This window comes from Callorhinchus milii, unplaced genomic scaffold (assembly GCF_018977255.1).
Source record: "Callorhinchus milii isolate IMCB2004 unplaced genomic scaffold, IMCB_Cmil_1.0 Scaffold1, whole genome shotgun sequence".
Lineage (NCBI taxonomy): Eukaryota > Metazoa > Chordata > Chondrichthyes > Chimaeriformes > Callorhinchidae > Callorhinchus > Callorhinchus milii.
Genome location: NW_024704742.1, coordinates 51738425 through 51760087, shown reverse-complemented (window position 1 = coordinate 51760087; position 21663 = coordinate 51738425). Strand labels below are relative to the sequence as shown.

The 21663-nt window shown below is 45.3% G+C and overlaps 2 protein-coding genes across 2 annotated transcripts in view; one reads left to right on the top strand and one right to left on the bottom strand.

Moving 5' to 3' along the window:
• Positions 1-10972, top strand: part of scfd2 (sec1 family domain containing 2) — a 168532-nt gene extending 157560 nt beyond the window's left edge. Inside the window, exons 8-9 of the mRNA XM_007892741.2 lie at positions 3379-3498; positions 9407-10972. Of these exons, the coding sequence (XP_007890932.1) occupies positions 3379-3498; positions 9407-9499 (213 nt within the window). The 3' untranslated portion in view covers positions 9500-10972. The remainder of the gene's footprint in view (positions 1-3378; positions 3499-9406) is intronic.
• Positions 10973-12801: 1829 nt separating this feature from the next.
• On the bottom strand, positions 12802-21298 carry rasl11b (RAS-like, family 11, member B). Its single transcript, XM_042336928.1, has 4 exons — positions 21163-21298; positions 17516-17572; positions 17281-17357; positions 12802-14468 (listed from the first exon to the last, which is right to left on the bottom strand). The coding sequence occupies exons 1-4, from the start codon at positions 21269-21271 to the stop codon at positions 14007-14009; spliced, it is 705 nt and encodes a 234-aa protein (XP_042192862.1). The 5' UTR covers positions 21272-21298; the 3' UTR covers positions 12802-14006.
• Between the last annotated feature and the right edge of the window lie 365 nt (positions 21299-21663).

Here is a 21663-nt window from a genome sequence, read left to right as displayed (position 1 = left end):
GTTAAGTGCTCTGAGATTCTTCCCTGCATGAAGGGCGCTATGTAAATGTAAGATGTCATTGTTATTGTTTTACAACAGTTGCTTTAAACAGGAATATCATAGTAGACCTGGCATTAGGACTTGGTGAAGGACAGGATTAAACTGGCAACAAAATCTTCAAATTGTTTAACTTTCCCTTCACACCCACAAGCCTTCTCACTCAGGGCTTCATTGCTGTTTGTGCGACTGAGACTGAAGTATAAAAAGATATTCACAGTGGGTCGAATTTGAGATGTTCGTAAACTGGATTTATTGGACAAATTGCTGTTTCTGCTTTGTAACTTGTAATTTTGTGACAGTGGCAGACAAAAAGTTATGTATCCTAATTCGGCAAAGTCCGAAAAGAGGCCAGTGAGTAAAACAGCCACGTTCCCCTCTGGCGTTGGGTTACCTGTCCTCTTTTCAAACGTTTCTGACTTAGGATTCACGATTTGCCAGAGTAAATTTGGAAAAAATTCTGAAATTGCAAAACATAACACATACAATTTACTGATTTGCCAATATCCTTAATTATACCCCAGTGGCACATGCTACTGCCAGAATGATCTGAATTCCAAATTATTTCAATAATCTGCCCTTAATGTCACAGCCTTCACAGAGACTTAAAGACGAAAATTTCCCAGGGTGTGGAAATGGAATACGCATTCTCTCCTTGGAGGGATGCATTCTGCTTACCTATTCCAGAAAGTATTACAACAACATCAAATACGACTTGCAATTATATAGTGCCCTTCACTTGGGTCGTGTCTAGGAGCACTTATTAGATCCAGGTTGGCAAAAGTCAAGGCAGAGGGTCCTAGAGCGTGCACTAAAACCACATAGCTTGCCATTGAGGTAAGCTTCCTGCTGCTTGTCCAGTTTGGACCACCCTACCCATTAGGAGTTTGCCTTGCAGAGTTCACAGGAGTTGAGGGGAACAATCCCTGCCTTCACAGACTGATCTGCACCTCCAGGCTGCTGGTCTTTCATCCGCAGTACCTGGAGGGCTGGCGACTCAGTTGGCTCAGGACGCCTGAGACTGCCAGAAATTAAAATACTGCACTGCATGACTGGTGCTGGATGAACGGATAAATATTTTTTAACTGCTTAAAATCCTAGCTATCAGATACAGTTTCTATGAATAACAGCCAATATTCATCCATTCATATCTCCGCATTTTATATTTATTGTCTTTAAATAATCCTACAACTTTTATGATCGCCACATTTCTTTTATACCTTTTGTCAGCTGGATTTTTTTAAACAAGTTTGTCATTTTGTGAACAATGGAGTTCTTTAGCAGTCTGGTTCTGACTGCTGCTGTTTCCAAAAAGATGAAGTACTGACCTGCAATGTTGTTACAAAAGGCTGTCTGCTACAATTAAGCGAAGGGGAGGCTTGGTATGCCGCTCGGCTCCAAAATAACTGTGTGCCCTTTTGGGTCACTCTATTGGGGGCACTAAATGGCTGGCTTCATTACAAATCGAATTACTGGTGTAATTGCATTTTGAATAGTTAAATTTAATAGGTGTGTTGTGACTAGGTATTTCAGGAATTTATACTTTGCATTCCTCCCATTGATCAACCCCTTCCTTTTTGGCCCCAATGGAAAGAGATTTCCAGACTGACCTATTCAACCAGGATTTCCTGTGTGTGGGATATTTTTGCCAACGTGTGCAAAACAACAGCTTTAAAGTCAACTATTGCAGCTTTCTCAGCAGGAGCATATCCTAACCTTACACATAGATTGCACCAAGTATTTAATGCATTGGCTTTGTTGAAGTTTTTAGTGTAATGTAACATTGAACCTTTTAGCGATGAAGGAAAGTTATTAGGATATTGTAGCAACTTTTTATTGCATTCCTTTTCACTATTAACTTTACTTAACTGTTATTCTTTAATAGACTTATCAACAACAACAATTTGCACTATATAGCGCCCTCCTCGCTGAGCAGCGTCTCAGAGTGCTTAACAATGGTGGAGCCCAAAGCCAAGCCAGGGGGAGGGGGAAGATGACCGAAGGCAGGGTCGAAAAGGAAGGTCTTCAGGCGCGACCTGAAAATGGGGAAGGAGGGAACGAGGTGAAGGAGTTGAGGGAGGGAGTTCCATAGTTTCGGGGCGTAGTGGGTGAAAGCACGGTTGCCAATGGTGGAGCGGAGGATTCGGGGGACTCAGAGGAAGCCGGACCGAGTAGAGCGGAGGCAGTGGGTACTGCTGTGGGGGGAGAGGAAGTTGGAGAGATAGGGGGCTGCCAAGGAATGGAGGGATTTAAACACTAGAGTGAGGATCTTGAAATCGATCCGCTCTGTGACAGGGCAGTGGAGTTTGGCAAGGACTGGAGTAATCAGGATATGAAGTTTTGTGCGGGTGAGAATGCGGGCGGCAGAGTTTTGAATGAGTTAGATTTTGTGATTAGTGAAGGAGGGGAGAGGAAGACATTAGAGTAGTCCAGCGGAGAGGTGACGAAGGCATGGACAAGGGTTTCGGCAACTTTTGGGGTGAGGTATTGTCGGAGACGGGCAATGTGGCGGAAGTGGAAGAAAGCAGTGTTGTTTAGGGACCAGATGTGGGAGAGGAAGGATAACTGGGGATTGAACTTGATGCCTAAGTTGTGCACGAGTTCAGAGTTTTAAGGACAGGTCAGGTAGATTGAGGAGGTTAGAACCATGGGACAGAAGACGTCGGCAGGACCCTTATGGCTTCCGTCTTGTTGACATTTAACTCAGGAAATTTGCGCTCATCCAGCTCCTAATGTCCGACAGACAAACTGACAGAACATCAGGGGACTGGGGGGCCGCAGCTGGCGGTGGAAATGTAGAGTTGAGTGTCATCCGCATACACGTGGAAGTCTGCGAATGACATCACCGAGTGGGAGCATATAGATGACGAAGAGAAGTGGGCCAAGGATGGATCCTTGGGGTACCCCGCAGATGACCGGGTGGAAGCACAAAGAAAAAAAGAGTGATCTTAAAAGTGTAGACTGCTAATGACACAGAAAATGCTATGACAGATTTAGTTCAGCCACCTGTCATCAGATTGTTTTTGTGTTCATCTTTTATCTTTCTCCAGCACTTTGGGACGCACTCCCGCTCTGTACAAATGTAATTTGTTGTTGTTATCTGCATCAACTGTGTATTGTGTATTGTTTAACTGATAGTGTTACTGAGATCCTCGTTACAGCAGAATGGATCCAAACATCTGTGCAGTGAATTAGGCTCTCGCTGAGAAATCCCACAAACGTCTTAAAAAATAACAGATATCATTGTTGCAACACTGTAAGTCATATCTTGAGAAGGAACTGTAACATGTCCTGTGGAAGACTAGTCGCTCTAAACTTTACTGTTGTGTGTTGACCTGACAGGTGAGCCGTCCACACCCCAGTGACCACCCTCTACTAATCCTGTTTGTGGTGGGTGGGGTCACAGCCTCAGAGGTTCGAATGATAAAGGAGTTGGTCTCATTGCACAAGCCCAGTTGCCAGGTAAATAGCTTTTCTATGTCAGCATAATGTGATAAATCAACACTGTGCATCTTACTTGAGCGTTTCTTAAAATGAGTCTCACATTAAACTACAACAACCCTTTCTAAACATCTTCTGTGGTGCCTAGTATTTACAACATCTACTGACACAATACTACAGAGATTGATATATATAAAGCCCAGCCTGAACCGGAGTCATCTTACGTGACTTCAATGTGACACAGGGTTGAAAAGCATTAGCGATAGTGTTACTGCTCCTCATTCTGTCGAGTGTTTGACAGACTTTTGTGCTAAATACTTCAGCATAAAAGATAGTGACATTTAACATACTAGAAGCTTCAAGGGACAATATTTAATTTGCCAGCTGAAGATACAATGAAACTTGTCTTAACAACCGGTCAGCGTGTGATCTCTTAACACATGCTTCTAGTGAAATTATTAGTGCTTTAACTGTTATGAAATGATCACTGTATACTGGTGATCCATGAAACAGTTTCTCTGTATTTCATCTGAAAATTCACTTTTATTTGAATACTGACAGTATGGTCATGGTCTTATAATAAGCAACAGGAACTCGTTTTGGATTGATTGCATTATTCTCTATCGATGTCTGGTGACTCTGAAGTGCAGAATGTGTATTGGAGAGACTTTCCCAATTCTCAGTCTGCAATCTATAGCCAATTTGATAGAATATTGATTTCAAACACATTTATCTTTACCTAATGTCTGTCTCATCAGAGAAAACAAGCTCAACAACAGAAATGTATTGTGCTGGGCTTTCAAGATCTCTGTTATGTACTCATTCGTTTGCTTAATCTTTAATCAGGATTGAACCTACAAAATGCAAAGATTTTTAGTTGGGTGTCGATCTGCTCTGATCTCTTGTGGAATTGATTCAATAGCACAACGAGTATGGTACAGTGCTAAAGCTTTTGAAGAAGTGAAGAGTAAAATTACAGATATTGTACTCATTGTGCCACAGGAATTAAACTTCCAGCTTCCGGCTCCTTATAGCAGATATTCTCCATAACTGGATCGATTTGATGTAAAATATTTAAGCTGGTGACCCAAAATCACATCAAATTGCCCAGACTGGATGATGACCTGAAGGACAAGCAAAGGAATATAACCTAGATCACTAAATGATTAACAGTGACAGCACGCACTGCTGTGGATCAACCTCCTGCTCACAAGGCACCAAATAAACTAGTGGGAACTCATTGGATAAGACTAGTAACTCTGGAATTTCACAATCATGTTTCTTCAACAGAACTAATTGATTCCTGCCCCTCCTCAAGATAGCAGATTTAACTCAACTCTTGGTAGTTTTGCTGAGGGAGGTTAAGACGTGTCTCCCCATTTTTCATTGCCTTTGTTATGGGCATGGCCTTCATGTTAACTAGCCTTGGCTTTCTCCATGTATTTACATACTCCATTGTCTCTTTTTTGAAGGGAACAGGATCATGTGCAGTCACAAGAAAGCCTTTGAGAGGGGCCTTTACCAGCAATACTGTAAAGAGTAAAAGGACACAACTGGTTATATAACTAAGCCTAATACTCCTCTCAAACTCCAGATGAAGGGTGTGTTGACCATTCTTCTGTAGAGTAAATAATGGAATTGTTGGGCTACAAATCTGTGATTTGTAAATGTATTTTATATAAATGGCTGCATTTAAATAAACAGAGCTAAAACAACATGGCAAACTAAATACACACTGCAGCTCAGACTCCACCTTTTTTAGATACTCAGAACCAGACTTATTTATTCCATTTTCCTTTCTGTTCTCTGTCTGTATTCTCGGAATCTCAGGTTGTAAAGATTGACCCCAGGGACTGTTACATTAATATATTAAATTCAGCATACAGTAGGCCAAGTTTCTGACACAATGTCTGTGGAAACTTGCTGGCTGCACGTTTGCCTACAAAAACAGTCTGTACTGATGGTAATTTCTTGTGATGTGCAATGAGACGTTGCAAAATGGTAATAGACTACTGTTTAAAGATGCAAGTTCTTTCTTTCTGTTTTTTTGTATATATCCTATATCTATCTTATGCCTTGGTCAATTCCCAAATGAAAAATTCAGACATTGTAGCTGGACGTTTTGACAGTGCACTTGCATTCCTGTTCTCACAGTAACATTACACATAAAGCAGAATGCTGACTGATGAGAATGTGGTGACTGAGCAGAGCTCTCAATTGTCTTAGAACATCACATTCAATCCTAAACACCAACACTGGTCCTTTTCCCCACCGTCCCATCCCCCCCATGCCTTTGCCCCACACTATAAATTCAGTAAAACAACTTTTACACAGTTCATCTATTCAGTTATTCAATAAAAATGCCAGTTATTTAGATTCTGTTTTGCTAAACTATCACTTGCTGAACAAATATGGATGATGTGTGGAGAGGCGATGAGAATCTCTGACACCCTCCAGCATAACTTCTCCTTATCTTTCTCTCCAGTTAGCAGATATTATCTTTGTCGTTGTTGTTTCCGATTGTACAAAATATAGACACTGCACACACGTAGACAGATTTTGTTTACCAATCACTGGTTTATATATACAGGAGGAAAACTTCACTGCCCTTTCAGAGCCCTAGCAGGGACGCCAGCACTCAGTGCCTCTCACAGTCCCAGAGAGGTCCAGGCACCTAATTCATGGTCATTGTCCCCTCATGGTACCCACCGGCTAACAGTATCACACTTCCATAGTCTCTCAGTGCCCACATTCAATAGCCAGGGCCCCCTCTCCACAATATACCCCATCTGGCCTCAGACTGCCTTTTTTCTCTCGAGATTTGCAGTGTTCTCCTTTGATCCAGTCTCTGGGGAAAGAGACTGGCAGTAGATTGGCTTACAGCTTTTATATCATCCATCTTTCACCCCCTTCCCTCTCAGGTACAATGCAAGGTTCAAATTCTATGACACTGCACCTCCTCAGCTTCATCCATACCAAGTGATGCCTCAGTTGCCCAACACAGCCCCTAACTTTAACCTTGCAGCATCTCCTCTCTCAAAGCTAGCTGTCTTTGTCTACCAGCCTCACAGAATTTCTTCCTACCCGATCCACGTCTATGTCTACCAGGCTCTCTCTGGCTCTGATCAGGCATCTCTATTTACTAGGCTTACAGGCTCCTGTGCAGCTCTCACAGGATCGACACAAGCAGAAACAGGCTTCAGCAGTATTGCTATGTGTTATTTATTTCTGGGTTTATACCAGTTTCCTTATGTTTTTGAAATTTGGGGCAAATATGATTTTAGAAACATTTTAAGCTTTAATGTCAAGCCAGTTGGGACATTGGGTACTTCTGTTTCCAAACCTGGTATCGCTGAGGACTTTCATTTAGCAATTCAAGAATTGTAAGAAATTGATTTAAAAAAAGGAATACAAATTATATACAATGAACAAAGGAAATTATTTTTGTTGAAAAACATCCTATGTATTAGTCAATTCTGTAGTAAGCCGCACTTTTTCAGATTGATGAACTTGTCAGTGTGTTTATTAACCGCTGAACTAATTATAGGTTTATCTAGAGTGTACTGTTGGGATGGCTTTGTTTAGCCTTTCCTCAAATTACAAGGCACGCCGTAGGGCAGCATGCCTCAAAATCTTTGGAACAACTGAGATCTTCAAAACATTTCTCCTGCAGAAATCAGTTTTAAGATCAGCAAGCACCACTTGGGTCACGTACATCTATGCCCTCAGGATCCAGCTACCGTTGTCCTTTTTATTCAAAGTTTGTAACACGATACCACTGTGATGCACTGTGATTCATGTGAGGCATGAATTGAATGTCTTTATTTCATTCAAACAAATTGGGAATTTTAACGCCCTAAATTAATTTCCAGCTCTTATTAAACCACAGCAAAGCATATTAATGTCAGTAATAAGCATTGTTCTCTATGTATCTCTGTGCTCGAATATTTTAAAGAATAATTTACACCTCAAGGCTATATTTCTCTCCCTCCTCCTCCACCCACATATCCCCTGTAAGTGGAAATGACTACCATCCAGGGAATATTATACTCTAAAGACAGCATTGTACAACAGCATTGCACCTTCTTACACTTATCCAGAAGAAGCAGAGAGTGATCAACAATAACATAATTTTGTGTCCATATTGTGTGTTTCCCAAGCCTGCCTTTGAAGTAATTGGAAAGGAAATAAATGGAAATGATTCAGCCAATTTGATTTTGTTGCCTTACAATAAAAAACAAAAGAAAAAGGAAAGCTGCACAACAACTGACAAGTTGATCACATTATTCAGCTTATTGTGACTTGAATTCTCCTTTGCACTGAATATGGGTTGGATCAAAGTGTTTTTAGCATCAATCCACGACTGTTTGTGGGACACTGCTGTGCACAATTGGCTGCTGCATTTCGCCCACAAAATTTAGTCAATTCACTTTACAGTATATTCTTTGAAGTACTTTGAGATGTCTTGAGACATGATAAGACACTACATCAAATCCAAGGATTATCATTGATATTAATAGTAACCAAGCACTATGCATACTCTGGTTTATGGCATTTGTATTGCTGGTCCTTGCTACAAATTCTGGTGGAGAATCTGCTGTTGTAGACTCTAAATGATGATTAAAGGGAATCTCACCACAGAACCTCTTTTGCAAAATAATACTAATAGCAGGCAGTATGCATGAAGAGAGATGAAGGAAACTGAGAATGTTTACACTGGAGAAAACCGATTAAAGTTTTTAAGGATCTAAGTGGTGAATCATTGCAAGGCTCTTAAGCACTGAGTTAGTGACTAAATCTACTGGCTTCATTTCAGCTGTCTTGCTCTGTTGGTTTCAAGTAATTTGTCCTAGTTTCAAAATCTTAAAAAAAAACTGAAGTGCTTTTAGACATCCTCCTGACATGAAAGGCACTACACCAAATGTAAGGATTATTAATAATAATAATAAAACACAATTGTGGAACTCCTAATCCCCTTTACTGTCCTTGCCCTCCAACAGCTGTTTAAAACCCAATGGGTTTGTTCCTCATTCCAAACAAAAAAACAATGGGAAACAGAGCCGGATTAAACAAACTGGTAAATGTATTAGTGGTTTTGATATTGTAAACAAAGCAATACCAGTGGTGACACTATTCCTAAAGTATCCCTGATAAAAGTGTCTGGTCTGCTTATCAGTGCACGTCGCCATACTAGAAAAATAGAGAACTCCAAATATATTGAAGTGCCTCAAGTTTCAAAGTGTTTCAGAAACTTCATAAGGAATTACTGTTCAGTGTAGTGACAGTTTTACATAGCAGTTATGACACTACCCTACGCAGTAAATACCAGCTTATGAACAGAAAAGTGCTGCAAACATCTGAGATGAATGTCCAGTTGATCTGGGGATTGTTTGCTAGGACACAGGAGAAGCTCCCTTTTTCAAATAGTGACATAGAGTGTTTAAACCCACCCAAATAGGGAGAAAGCACCTCAGTTTGGTGTGTCATTGAAAAATGGCATAAATCCTTCCCCAGCATTGCACTGCAGCATCAACCTAGACTGAGCTCAAGTCCCAAAGTGGGACTTTAAACCTGCAGCCTTTTGATCCAAAGGTGAGATTGCACTCTGACTTAACTGTGTTGAATTGTTTGTCAAGCATCGCAAAATAATTATTTATTATTCCTATTGTCCACTGTGAATTTACAAGACATAACAGTAAACTCTATCATGTTGCCCCACTCCTCCCTCTCTCCACACCTTCAAACCCTACCTTAAACCTATCTTTTTAAAGACTTTTTCAGTCACCTCCCTCCACCCAACTCAGGCTTCCTGTCAACTGTGCGAACCGCTTTGCAACGTCCTCTCAAAATGAAATGTAAATTGCTGTTGTTTCATTAATTATTAGATGACCACAGTCTGAGGTAACTTTTTAAATGTTGTTCCCTGTAGGTAATTGTGATGTCCACCAGGCTTCTCCAACCACTCGATGTGGTTCAGCTTCTCTTTGCAACTGATCGACTCCATCCTGATATTGGTGTATAGCAAGGTTATCACTGTGTGGAAATGTGAATTAACCAGCTGTAAGATACCACCAGGAGTGTCTGAATACCAAAACTCAAGAGATGCGGCTAAATGGCTGGCTGGGAATGCATTTAATGAAGACCATGACTGGGATACTTTGCAAAATGAGGTGCACTTAATGTTAGAGTATGTGCTAAAGCATCATTGTCCCCAAACCATTGTTTCTATATCATCCGTTGTGTCTCTTTAATCTGGCCTTGGAGACTGGCACTCAAACAGTAAAATTGCACTAAAAAGTTTTGAAGGCTTAAAATACTGTTCATCACAGAGAGAGATGTTATGCACATTTAATTTTAGAAATATACTAGACCTAAAGTCTTCCCAGCACCAATTGATTCTTTTTTATTAATCCTGCAATAATAACATGATGAAGTTTTGTGAACTACCTAAGACCTGCTGATCAGATAGTGCACTAAAAGTCACTCCTGTCCCAAATCAACATAAACCTTCCACCTACATGTGAAGCAGGGTTAAAAAAATCTCGGCTTTATTCAGTTGAGGTATAGTAGCTGACAACCTGCCTGTTATTTGAAATAAGATTAGAGATTTTCAGAAGGGTTTCTGAAGTTTAGACCAGGGAAATGTGTTCTGTAATATATGTTAATTCCATTTATAGTAATCAAATTAGACTCATCAACAAAAGATTTAGGTTATTTTAGAGACCAGGTGAATTGGGTTAGACTGTGGTGATTTCTGATGTTTCTCGCAGAGAATGGAATGAATAGTGCAATTGAAGTGTTCAGATGATAAACTGAGAGGAAAGAGTAAGCAGATTATTAAATTAACTGGAACTTTACTAAGTAAGATTGTAGCTTTTTTATGTGGGTTTGTAGTGATTTCAGCAAAACCCTTTTGTAACATTCCTTAAGATTGCTCTTGAGCCTTCAATTCATGGTGCAGCTGGACATTTCTTAAGACGCGCCAGGAATGCTGACACCACATGTGATACTCCAGACACAAGTATTGTCTTCACCACATGAAACAAAGCTTTTTTTTTAATTCCTCAGTTACAATGATTTCAGTCTCCAATGTCATCCATTAATTTAAGCCCTCTCATTTTGTTCCCCTCTTTCTGAATAATTGTAAACACCACAAAGTAGTTAAGTGATGTAGATCATGATGCCTGGGTCAGAGCAAGGTCAGAAGATGAAGTGAAATAATGCAACATCAGATTGGTGAACAGAACAATCCAAATCACCCTTTAATTATACAGATTTAGGGATGAAAATTCCCCCCAAACCTTGGTAAAATGGTTTGATCTGAGGCCAGTTGAAGCCTCTGCAAGCCACCATTTCGGTTGCAGCTAACTGCCATTGCATCCTTGCAATCCCACTTCACAGAAGAGCAGCAAAACTGAGTTACAGTGGTGTTCTTCACTGTCCTACCTTGATTATTAATAATAATTCTTGCATTTCACCCACAAAATATACAATCAATTCACTTTACACTATATTCTGTGAAGTGCTTTAAGATGTCTTGAAGATGTGATGAAATATCAAATGCAAGAATTATTATTTGATCTGGCATCTTATCACAATTCAAACAATCTGAAATTATAGGCAGTGATTATTTGCAGATAAATGAGGGGATTGAGTATAGTATAATTTTATTCAGTTAAGACGTAACTTATCTTATTCTGTTTCTCTTGTCTAGAGGCTGGACAGGTTGTTTTATATACCACTTTGCATTGGACTAGACAGTTTGTAATGTGATAAACTTGTGGATTCCTTTTTGCTGCTCCTTTTTGCTGCTCATCTTTAAGTCAACGTTCAGCCCACTGCTTCAGTCCTCACAAAGAGTCATGTCTGACATTATGATGCTCCCCTCAGGTTTTGATTAATTAATCTGCTATACATTTCCAAGATTTATTTTTTACATTTTCAACTTTAAAAAAATCACTGATTTGTGAAAGCAGAGGTGCAAGTGGCAGTTGAACCTAGCGACTAAACCCCAGGATGTGAGCCTGGGCAAAGCCATCTGCACCCATTTACTTTTACATTTCCCACAAATCAAACTGTACAACTACAGAGGATATCAACAACAGTGAAAAAATCTCAGGAGCTAGATATCTAAAAGAAACACTGTTACTGATAATCCTAGACTCGTCTTCTATAATCACTGCCTTATGAATAGAACCTAAAGGCACAACAGCAAGTGTATATACACGTAGTTCCACAACAGTCTTCTCCCACTCAAGAATCATGCAGATCTGACATAAGTCATATAACAAGATATGTACCCAGCAAATAGCAATGGTGTGAACATCAGAGGAAAATAAGTGTAAAATTGTGAAGATCAAACCTGGTCAAGTTTACTTTCAGGAACTGGTGGAAATACAAGTATCTGAAAATACAGTGAACTAATGCAATGAATGAAGTGGCTATGATTTAGAGTACAAAGATGTTATTTACCATGCCAATGTGATCAATCCCTGACTGCCTTAATTTTAATAAAGTGTGTTAAATTGGCTTCCGTCTTAATTCAGTAACTCCTGCAAATTCACTAGGCATTTTCTGATACCTATACCTTAACTATGCATCTAAAGCCTGTTGAAAAACCAAAAATATTTTGGAATTTTTTACAAATTGAGTGTTCTTGGGTGGGGCGGGGGAAAGGTTGCAGGAACTCTAATGTGGTTCTATTTGACTAGAAGCCGGCTTTAACCAGCAGCCCATTCTTGAAGAGAATTGGTTTGAAATTGTACTGAAGACAATGTATTAAGTAGCTTTCTATTAGTTGAGGACAACTAGCTATTTTACAAGCAGTACCATTCACACAAACAAAGTTAGTGAAACAACACATGTGACTTATTGAATGCTATGTCAAATCATAGAAGTTTACAGCACAGGAGGCCATTCAGCCTATGCCAACTCTTTGAAAGAGATACCAACTAGTCCCACTCAACCACTCTTACCCTATAGCCCTGCAAATGTTCCTAATCACGTGAGAACACTGGCACTATTGACTTGAATTGCACCACTTCATGGACTAATTGTATCTAAGAACATTCATATTTCTTGCAAGTTGCTAAATTCATGATTGATAAATGGAATCACAATGTTTCCCAATCCTAATTGCAAGTTCACTGCCCAGGGGGGGAAAGGTGAATCCGAACTCATTCAGGGAAAATTCCAGTGCATGTCCCAATCCTAGAAGTCATTCTCGGAAAAATCAGAGTGGTGAAAAATGGCAGAACATTGACAGATAAAATGAAGCATCAAGTTAAAAAAATTGAATAAAAGCCATTTGATAACAGAAAAACATACAATTTAAATGGTTTTATTTGTCAAATTGTACAAAGGGCATCTTCCTTTGGAGAAAGATCATTGTAAACCGATCAAACCAAAAGCACCGTGGCTTTCATAAAGTGCATTTAGAGGGGAGTTTCTATCCCCTTCGGACCGAACACAGGAGAAAAGCCACAAGGCTGATGTCGGATATCAGCTCCACTCAGTTCAAATGCCTCATTGGACAAATGTCCTGGCATTACAACTACTGCCTGGTTTTATTTAGCCAGCTGTGGGCAAATATTTTATTGGAGGATGCATAGAAAAAGGGGGTGGGGGGGGGTGGGGCTGAGGAAAAAGAGAAAAATAATACAATTTCACATGATGATTAATTCTTCACAAAGCTAAAAAGCTTGACAAAGAATGGGGAGGAGGGGACAAGTTGTTGCTCAACAATTTGCATGTTAAGATCAGTTGCATTAGAGTGCAAATAGAGTGTGCAGATAATAAACTACGTGGTTTAATCAAGAAAAAAAACAGAATTTTACAGTACAGAAGACCCTTCAGCTCATTGTATCTGTGCTGTCTCTTTAAAATAGCAAACCATTCAGTCCCGTTTACTTGCCTACCTTCCTCCCCACCCACCCACTACAAAACATTTTAGATTGGGAACTACAAATCTAGTATTTTAAAAATACTTTCATTTTGCGGGTGCCTATTGGGATCTAAAAAGTCAGAGGCACATTGCAAAGATGTCATACAGCTGCTATTATTTCAGCAAAGGGGAAGTCTGAAGCATTTTTATATTAAAAAACATCAAGGCAGTTTCCCCACATACTAAAGACCAGAACAAGCTACCCAGTAGCCATTTTAAAGTATTTAGGATTTCTCCCAATTGGCTAGCCGTCACCACTACACATCTTTCAAAAATTATTGTACAAAAAAAACTTTCAATAAACCGATCGGGCCTTCTCAGAGTGCTTCTGACTGTTCCATAGAATAGTCTGCTCCAACTACAGTCTGTAAAGCTAGGCTCACTGAAGCAGCAAATGTTAAATCAACTACTTGAGCAAGGGATCAAAGAACCATCTGGCTGAATACAGTCTTTTGCACTTCCTATGGTCAAGCAGCTTCCCAACATAGCCTTCCAGATGTTCACACTCATCATTTTAGGTTGCATCAGTCTTTATGTTGAAGCACTGCATTATTTTGTATTTCAATCACAGTCTCTTCAGGTCATCTCAAACAGATGTTGCAGTCCGCACTTTGGCAGAAAGAGCTTGCTTGAAGCGTCTCCTTAAATCTAGCATGTTGGGGGACTTTGGCCTGGGTATGATGGTCTTCCTCTTCTCAGCATTGCTGCTCATTTGCTGTTTACTAATTTCTTTGCATAAGACATGGAAAGCATTGTATACATCATTATAGTTCTCACTGGCAGACACTTCATAAAAGGTGCAGCCTAATAGGTTTGCCAGTTGTAGACCGTGGTGAGTTTCAACTTGTTTAGCATGAAGTAGATCAGCTTTATTCCCTACAATGACAACAGGAACTCGGTTGTCTGGATGTGCACGGCAGACATACTGGTGGAGGTGACTGATCAGTTCATAGCTTTTATAGTCTGTGATTGAATAGACCAGGACGATGGCATCAGCCCACTGTATGGATCGGTTAAGGTCGCTGCAGCTCAAACTCTGTCCATTTATCTGGAAATGCAAAGTCAAGGAATTATAATCACAAGAGGAAATAAAACTATTACATCCAAAAATAAATACCAAAAGGAACAAGTAGTAGAGTTGATAGCAGACGTAATAATAATCCTTGAAATGATCAGTGATAATGAAACATAATAAATTATTTCCTGCTTTTGGACCCTCCCCACCCCGCAAAATAAAATCACTATTTCATTATTCACTTGGCTTTCAGTCCAAGTTAAGTTCAGGGATAGGTTGGAAACAAGATCCTACCCAAAAGGCCACGTTATGACCAAAGCGTTAAAAATAGCCAACTTTCAGGTTGCTGCCGACTTTACGTTGCCTGCCATGAATAGGAATTATAGTCAACCATTTAGCATGAGAAATCAGCTGGTTAGCGCTGCAAGCTGGGTATAGTCCAATTATCACAGGTCCACAGGCACTATAAGTCATAGCAGGGTTCCCCTGCATCATATTGTAGATAAAAGTTAACAGATCTTATAAGATATACAAAACAAAGAGCTGGTTATCTGAATATTGGCTGGGTTACACCACTATATGACTTGATTGTATCTGAACTACATAATGGTCTTACTTTTGCAGAGCCATGTTGATTCAGCTGTATAATCATGGAAGGCAGGGGAAAAAAAACTCATATATGCTGTGCTTAAGCAAAAGTACCAGACCCAGACAGGCTGCTGAAGTCTGAACCGGTAGTTTCTCTTGTTGGGAAATATTTGGCTAGACATACTATACTGCTTAGTCCAAATACAGCCGAGTGGGATAAGTGTTGGAAACCTGCCCATTCAGTTCCGTTACAATATTTGTTTTGATCATTTAAACAAACTCTAGTCTTGGATAATAGTGCTTTTGTGTAAGCACCCTAAATGGTCAGCAGACGGTTTAAAAATAACCAATAGTATAAACAGCTGAAATCATGAATAGACAGGACTGCACAGAACCATAAAATCCAATTATAAACTACTCTCAGTAACAGCATCAGTGCACGTTACTTGGAGGACATTATGAATTACTTCCCCCAAAATATACAGTCAATTCACTTTACAGTATATTCTGTGAAGCACTTTGAGACATTGTGAAGGCACAATAAGGCGCTATATCAAATGCAAGGATTATTATTATAAGGCCATAGAAATCATACATAGGCTGTTAACTTGTACTCAAAATGCCAATGGAAAGTTTGAGTAGCAATCTTAACAAATAGATATTTCAATAAGCACAAATCTGACATTTATACCCACCCCACTCCCCCCAAGAATATTTGAAGAACACCATTTTCAGGATATCAAAAGCAAACATTCATCATTTCTTTGTAAAAATTGTTGCACAAATTTATCAAAAAGATATCAAATAGTTAAGCACCACAAGAACTCCATACTAAATCCATGTCATGTTTATCTAGTTATACTACACTGACATTGCTAAAGCATGCAGGTGGGGGTGTGAGGGGAAGAAAGACAACCACGTTCCCTAAGAAATAACCACTGAAAAACCATTAAACTTAAGAGAAAACACAATTCATCGATTCTATTATTGTAGGGTCAGGTCGAACAACTACGTGGAGTTACAATATTTGACATAGTAATTGTGTTTTTACTGCACTTTAATACAATAATCCTTATTTTTTGATATAGTGACATCACATTGCACACGATTTTAATGTGAAGTGTTGTCACTGTAGTTGTAGACAATTCTAGCAAGTGCAAACATATTCACTCAACTTGTGCCCAAACGCCCACCACAAAATTCAGATTAATGGAGCCTGTAACTGTAGAACTTCCCACAGCTCGGACAATAGCGGAGTAAGATTTAGGAATGTCGCTGCATCTACTGAAGCACACCAACTGGTTCAGCAACTACCCAGAGTCCCTGTCCTCCAAACTGCCTGCTCTTAACAGTAAGTGAAGAAAGTCAATACATGTCACTCTTAGAATGGGTACGGATATCCCGAATATCAGTGGTGCACAAGTTTGTGGGCAAGTTTTGAAGTCATAACTTCAAAATGTACAACTTCACCACATGTGTCCAACNTTTTTTTTCAACAAAAATTCAACACGTTCAAATTGAATACTAGCGTTTCAAGAGACTACGATAGAGTCAAAACAAAGAGATAGAGCCCATTAGAGTTGCACCGTTATCAGGCAGTAAAGCTAGTCACAGAAACCGCACACAAAACTTCGTTGCAATTATGTAAGCTGTGGTTTGGATGCTCTGGACCATGGGTTTCAGCATATGTCAGACATCCGGCTGACCAAAAAAAAAATTGTGGCATCGTCAATGAGTTAATTTTGTTAAAATCATTTGATAGACATTGGGCCACTTTACATCATTTCTGCAGTGCAGATCTTCCAACAGCTGCACTCTGTCAACAATGCACAGAGCCTGACCGGCCAGTAAATTTTGTCCACTTGTAAGAGAGCCAATGTCAGAAGCAAAGTCATAATATTCAGGCCCAGCTCCCAGCCTCCGTTACTTTAATTAACAAGCTCCAAAGGCTTCGCTTCACATGTGCACGGAACAAAATCCCAACCCATGATTTTTTTTTACATCAATGCATTCGTGGGCTTAGTGCAACCATTTGAGGATTCTCCATAGCACACCCAGCAAAAAATGTACAACAGCATCAGAATTTTTACACATCAAAATCTACCATAAAAACTTTTTAAAACTTCAGACTAGAATCCTGGTGTACTCCTGCCCTAAAGACACCAATTGTTGGAGGAAGCAGGAGGTGGTGTGGGGGGGGAAATGATCAGATCCTCCCAGCCAAAAAGACACTACAAAACATTGCTGAAAATCTCACCTGAACACCAGGAGTATCCTGAACTTGTATCGCAAGTTGTTCTCGATCCACTTGGACTTGCCTCGAGTACAGGGTACCTGAAAAAAGCAACCATCTCAGTTTCTAGAGAAGACCAATCCAGAATTTAATTTGTTTTTAAATCACTCTGCAGCTCCTAGAATTAAACTTCATAGCATAACTTTCTATTTAGTTTAGAAAACAAAAAATATAATTGATGTGAACCCAGCACACTCACCTGCATTCCTTTCGTAGTCTCCGATGAACCTTCTGGTTAGGAACCGAACTACTAGAGCTGGAAAACAAAGTGAGAGGAGAATGAGAGATGGACACAAACACCACACACACCCACACACACACTGGGGGGGCAGACCCACACACACGTGCACGTACAGACAGAGACGGGGGGGGGGGGGGAGGCAGACGCATGGCGCGCACGCAGACGGGGGGCAGACGCGCACCGCGCACGCAGACGGAGGGCAGACGCGCGCACACAAAGACATTCGCTGCCATCAGCCAGAACAAAAGCAGTTTGTGTGGTATCATCTTGAAGCCCAGGGAGAGCTTCTCGGGGCACAAACTATTTCCGTGATAGTCTCCGAGTCTGTCTGTCTGGATGTGTGTCCTTCTGGGTGTGCATGTGTCTATCTGTCTGTCTGGATGTGTGTCTGTCTGGATGTGTGTCCGTCTGGGTGTGTGGCTGGCTGGCTATCTGGCTGGGTGGCTGGCTGTCTCGGTGTCTGGCTGGCTGGGTGACTGGCTGGCTGGCTGGCTGGCTGGCTGGGTGACTGGCTGGCTGGCTGGGTGACTGGCTGGCTGGCTGGGTGTCTGGCTGGCTGGGTGACTGGCTGGCTGGGTGACTGGCTGGCTGGGTGACTGGCTGGGTGACTGGCTGGCTGGCTGGGTGACTGGCTGGCTGGGTGACTGGCTGGCTGGCTGGGTGACTGGCTGGCTGGGTGGGTGACTGGCTGGCTGGGTGGGTGGGTGACTGGCTGGCTGGGTGGGTGTCTGGCTGGCTGGGTGTCTGGCTGGCTGGCTGGCTGGCTGGCTGGGTGTCTGGCTGGCTGGGTGACTGGCTGGCTGGGTGACTGGCTGGCTGGGTGGGTGACTGGCTGGCTGGGTGTCTGGCTGGCTGGGTGTCTGGCTGGCTGGGTGTCTGGCTGGCTGGGTGTCTGGCTGGCTGGGTGTCTGGCTGGCTGGGTGTCTGGCTGGCTGGGTGGCTGGCTGGCTGGGTGGGTGTCTGGCTGGGTGGGTGACTGGCTGGCTGGGTGACTGGCTGGCTGGGTGTCTGGCTGGCTGGGTGTCTGGCTGGCTGGCTGGCTGGGTGACTGGCTGGCTGGCTGGCTGGCTGGCTGGGTGACTGGCTGGCTGGGTGGGTGACTGGCTGGCTGGGTGACTGGCTGGCTGGGTGACTGGCTGGCTGGGTGACTGGCTGGCTGGGTGACTGGCTGGCTGGGTGACTGGCTGGCTGGGTGGGTGTCTGGCTGGCTGGGTGTCTGGCTGGCTGGCTGGGTGGCTGGCTGGGTGTCTGGCTGGCTGGCTGGGTGGGTGTCTGGCTGGGTGGGTGTCTGGCTGGCTGGGTGTCTGGCTGGCTGGGTGTCTGGCTGGCTGGGTGTCTGGCTGGCTGGGTGTCTGGCTGGCTGGCTGGCTGGGTGTCTGGCTGGCTGGGTGTCTGTCTGTCTGGCTAGCTGACTGGGTGTCTGGCTGGTTGGCTGGGTGGGTGTCTGGCTGGCTGTGTGTCTGGCTGGCTAGCTGGCTGGGTGTCTGGGTGCCTGGGTGTCTGGTTGGCTGGCTGTCTGGCTAGCTGGCTGGCTAGCTGGGTGGGTGTCTGGCTAGCCGGGTGGGTGTCTGGCTGGCTGAGTGGGTGTCTAGCTGGCTGGGTGTCTGGCTGTCTGGGTGTCTGGCTGGGTGGGTGTCCGGCTGGCTGGGTGTCTGGCTGGCTGGGTGGGTGGCTGGCTGGGTGGTTGGGTGTCTAGGTGGTTGGTTGTGTGGGTGGCTGGGAGGGTGGCTGGGTGCTGGTGCGTATGTGGGTGGCTGGCTGGCTAGGTGTCTGGCTGGGTGTCTGGGTTCTGGTGGGTGGGTGTCTGGGTGCTGGTGGGGGGTGTCTGGGTGCTGGGGGGCGGTGTCTGGGTGCTGGGGGGGGTGTCTGGGTGCTGGGGGGGGGTGTCTGGGTGCTGGGGGGGGTGTCTGGGTGCTGGGGGGGGTGTCTGGGTGCTGGGGGGGTGTCTGGGTGCTGGGGGGGGGTGTCTGGGTGCTGGGGGGGTGTCTGGGTGCTGGGGGGGTGTCTGGGTGCTGGGGTGGGGTGTCTGGGTGCTGGGGTGGGGTGTCTGGGTGCTGGGGTGGGGTGTCTGGGTGCTGGGGGGGTGTCTGGGTGCTGGGGTGGTTGTCTGGGTGCTGGGGGTGGGTGTCTGGGTGCTGGGGGGGGGTGTCTTTGGGGGGTGTCTGGGGGGGTGTCTGGGGGGGGGTCTGGGGGGGGTCGGAGGGGGTGTCTGGAGGGGGTGTCTGGGGGGGGTGTCTGGGGGGGGGTGTCTGGGGTGGGGTGTCTGGGGGGGGGTGTCTGGGGGGGGGTGTGCCTGGGGGGGGGTGTCTGGGGGGGGTGTCTGGGGGGGGGGTGTCTGGGGGGGGTGTCTGGGGGGGGGGGGTGTCTGGAGGGGTCTCGGGACAGTCACTGAGGCTCTGTTGTACACAATGAGAAGCGCTTTCACCCCATGAAACCAACACGCGCTGAGCCCTGAGCCCCGGACACTGAGCCCTGAGCCCCGGACACTGAGCCCTGAGCCCTGAGCCCTGAGCCCTGAGCACTGAGCCCTGAGCCCCGGACACTGAGCCCTGAGCCCGGACACTGAGCCCTGAGCCCTGAGCCCTGAGCCCCGGACACTGAGCCCTGAGCCCGGACACTGAGCCCTGAGCCCCGGACACTGAGCCCTGAGCCCCGGACACTGAGCCCTGAGCCCTGAGCCCTGAGCCCTGAGCCCCGGACACTGAGCCCTGAGCCCCGGACCCTGAGCCCTGAGCCCTGAGCCCCGGACACTGAGCCCTGAGCCCTGAGCCCTGAGCCCCGGACACTGAGCCCTGAGCCCGGACACTGAGCCCTGAGCCCCGGACACTGAGCCCTGAGCCCCGGACACTGAGCCCTGAGCCCTGAGCCCTGAGCCCCGGACACTGAGCCCTGAGCCCCGGACACTGAGCCCTGAGCCCTGAGCCCCGGACACTGAGCCCTGAGCCCCGGACACTGAGCCCTGAGCCCGGACACTGAGCCCTGAGCCCTGAGCCCTGAGCCCTGAGCCCCGGACACTGAGCCCTGAGCCCCGGACACTGAGCCCTGAGCCCCGGACACTGAGCCCTGAGCCCCGGACACTGAGCCCTGAGCCCTGAGCCCTGAGCCCTGAGCCCCGGACACTGAGCCCTGAGCCCCGGACCCTGAGCCCTGAGCCCCGGACACTGAGCCCTGAGCCCTGAGCCCTGAGCCCCGGACACTGAGCCCTGAGCCCCGGACACTGAGCCCTGAGCCCCGGACACTGAGCCCTGAGCCCTGAGCCCTGAGCCCTGAGCCCCGGACACTGAGCCCTGAGCCCCGGACACTGAGCCCTGAGCCCCGGACACTGGTACACTGGCCCCGGGCACTGAGCCCCGGGCACTGGTACACTGGCCCCGGGCACTGGCTCCCGGGGGCGGGACAGTGTGAGCTTCACTGCAGACTCTCCTCTGGCTGTGCAGTCGCTGTGCCCCCGGTGTCCGGGCAGTGCCCGCGGGGCGGTGCGGTGCGGTGCGGTGCTGAGCGGTGCTGATCGGTGCGGTGCTGAGCGGTGCGGTGCGGAGCGGTGCGGTGCAGTGCGGTGCGGAGCGGCAGTGGCAGTGACTGCAGCTCTCGGGTGTATTTCTTACCGGTTTTGCCCACAGCGCTGCCGCCGATCACCGCGATCTTCACCACCCGCCCGGAAGGGTATTCCTGGGAGTATTCCTGGATAGTGGACATGTTCTGGATGAGGCGCATAGCAGCCGCGGAGAGCGGTGAAGGTGCACGGGGGGGGGGGGGGGGGGATCCCACAGGCAGTGCGGGGCAGTGCGGGGCGGTGCGGTGCAGTGCGGGGCGGGTCTGTGGCTGAGGGTCGGTGCGGCCCGAGAGCGGCGCAGGGACTCGGTGGAGTTTCTCAGCCAAAAAAAAAACTTGTGGCTTTTATACACAGAGCTGCGGAGCGACTCCCCCCACAAACCCCCTCCCCCTCCCCCCGAGCCCCGCCCCTCCCCCCGAGCCCCGCCCCTCCCCCCCGAGCCCGCCCCCCTCCCCCCCGAGCCCCTCCCCCGGGGCCGCCCCCCCTCCCCCCTCCCCCAATCCTGTGCAGAGGAGCGTTCGGTGCGGAAGAGAAGCCCCACTCCACCTCAGCC

Coding starts and splice junctions, on each gene's coding strand:
- rasl11b (XM_042336928.1), bottom strand. CDS start 21,271: ATGCGCCTCATCCAGAACATGTCCACTATCCAGGAATACTCCCAGGAA. Junction 17,573..21,162: donor CAGCGCTGTGGGCAAAACCG/GTAAGAAATACA, acceptor TTTGTTTTCCAG/CTCTAGTAGTTCGGTTCCTA. Junction 17,358..17,515: donor AGACTACGAAAGGAATGCAG/GTGAGTGTGCTG, acceptor TGCTTTTTTCAG/GTACCCTGTACTCGAGGCAA.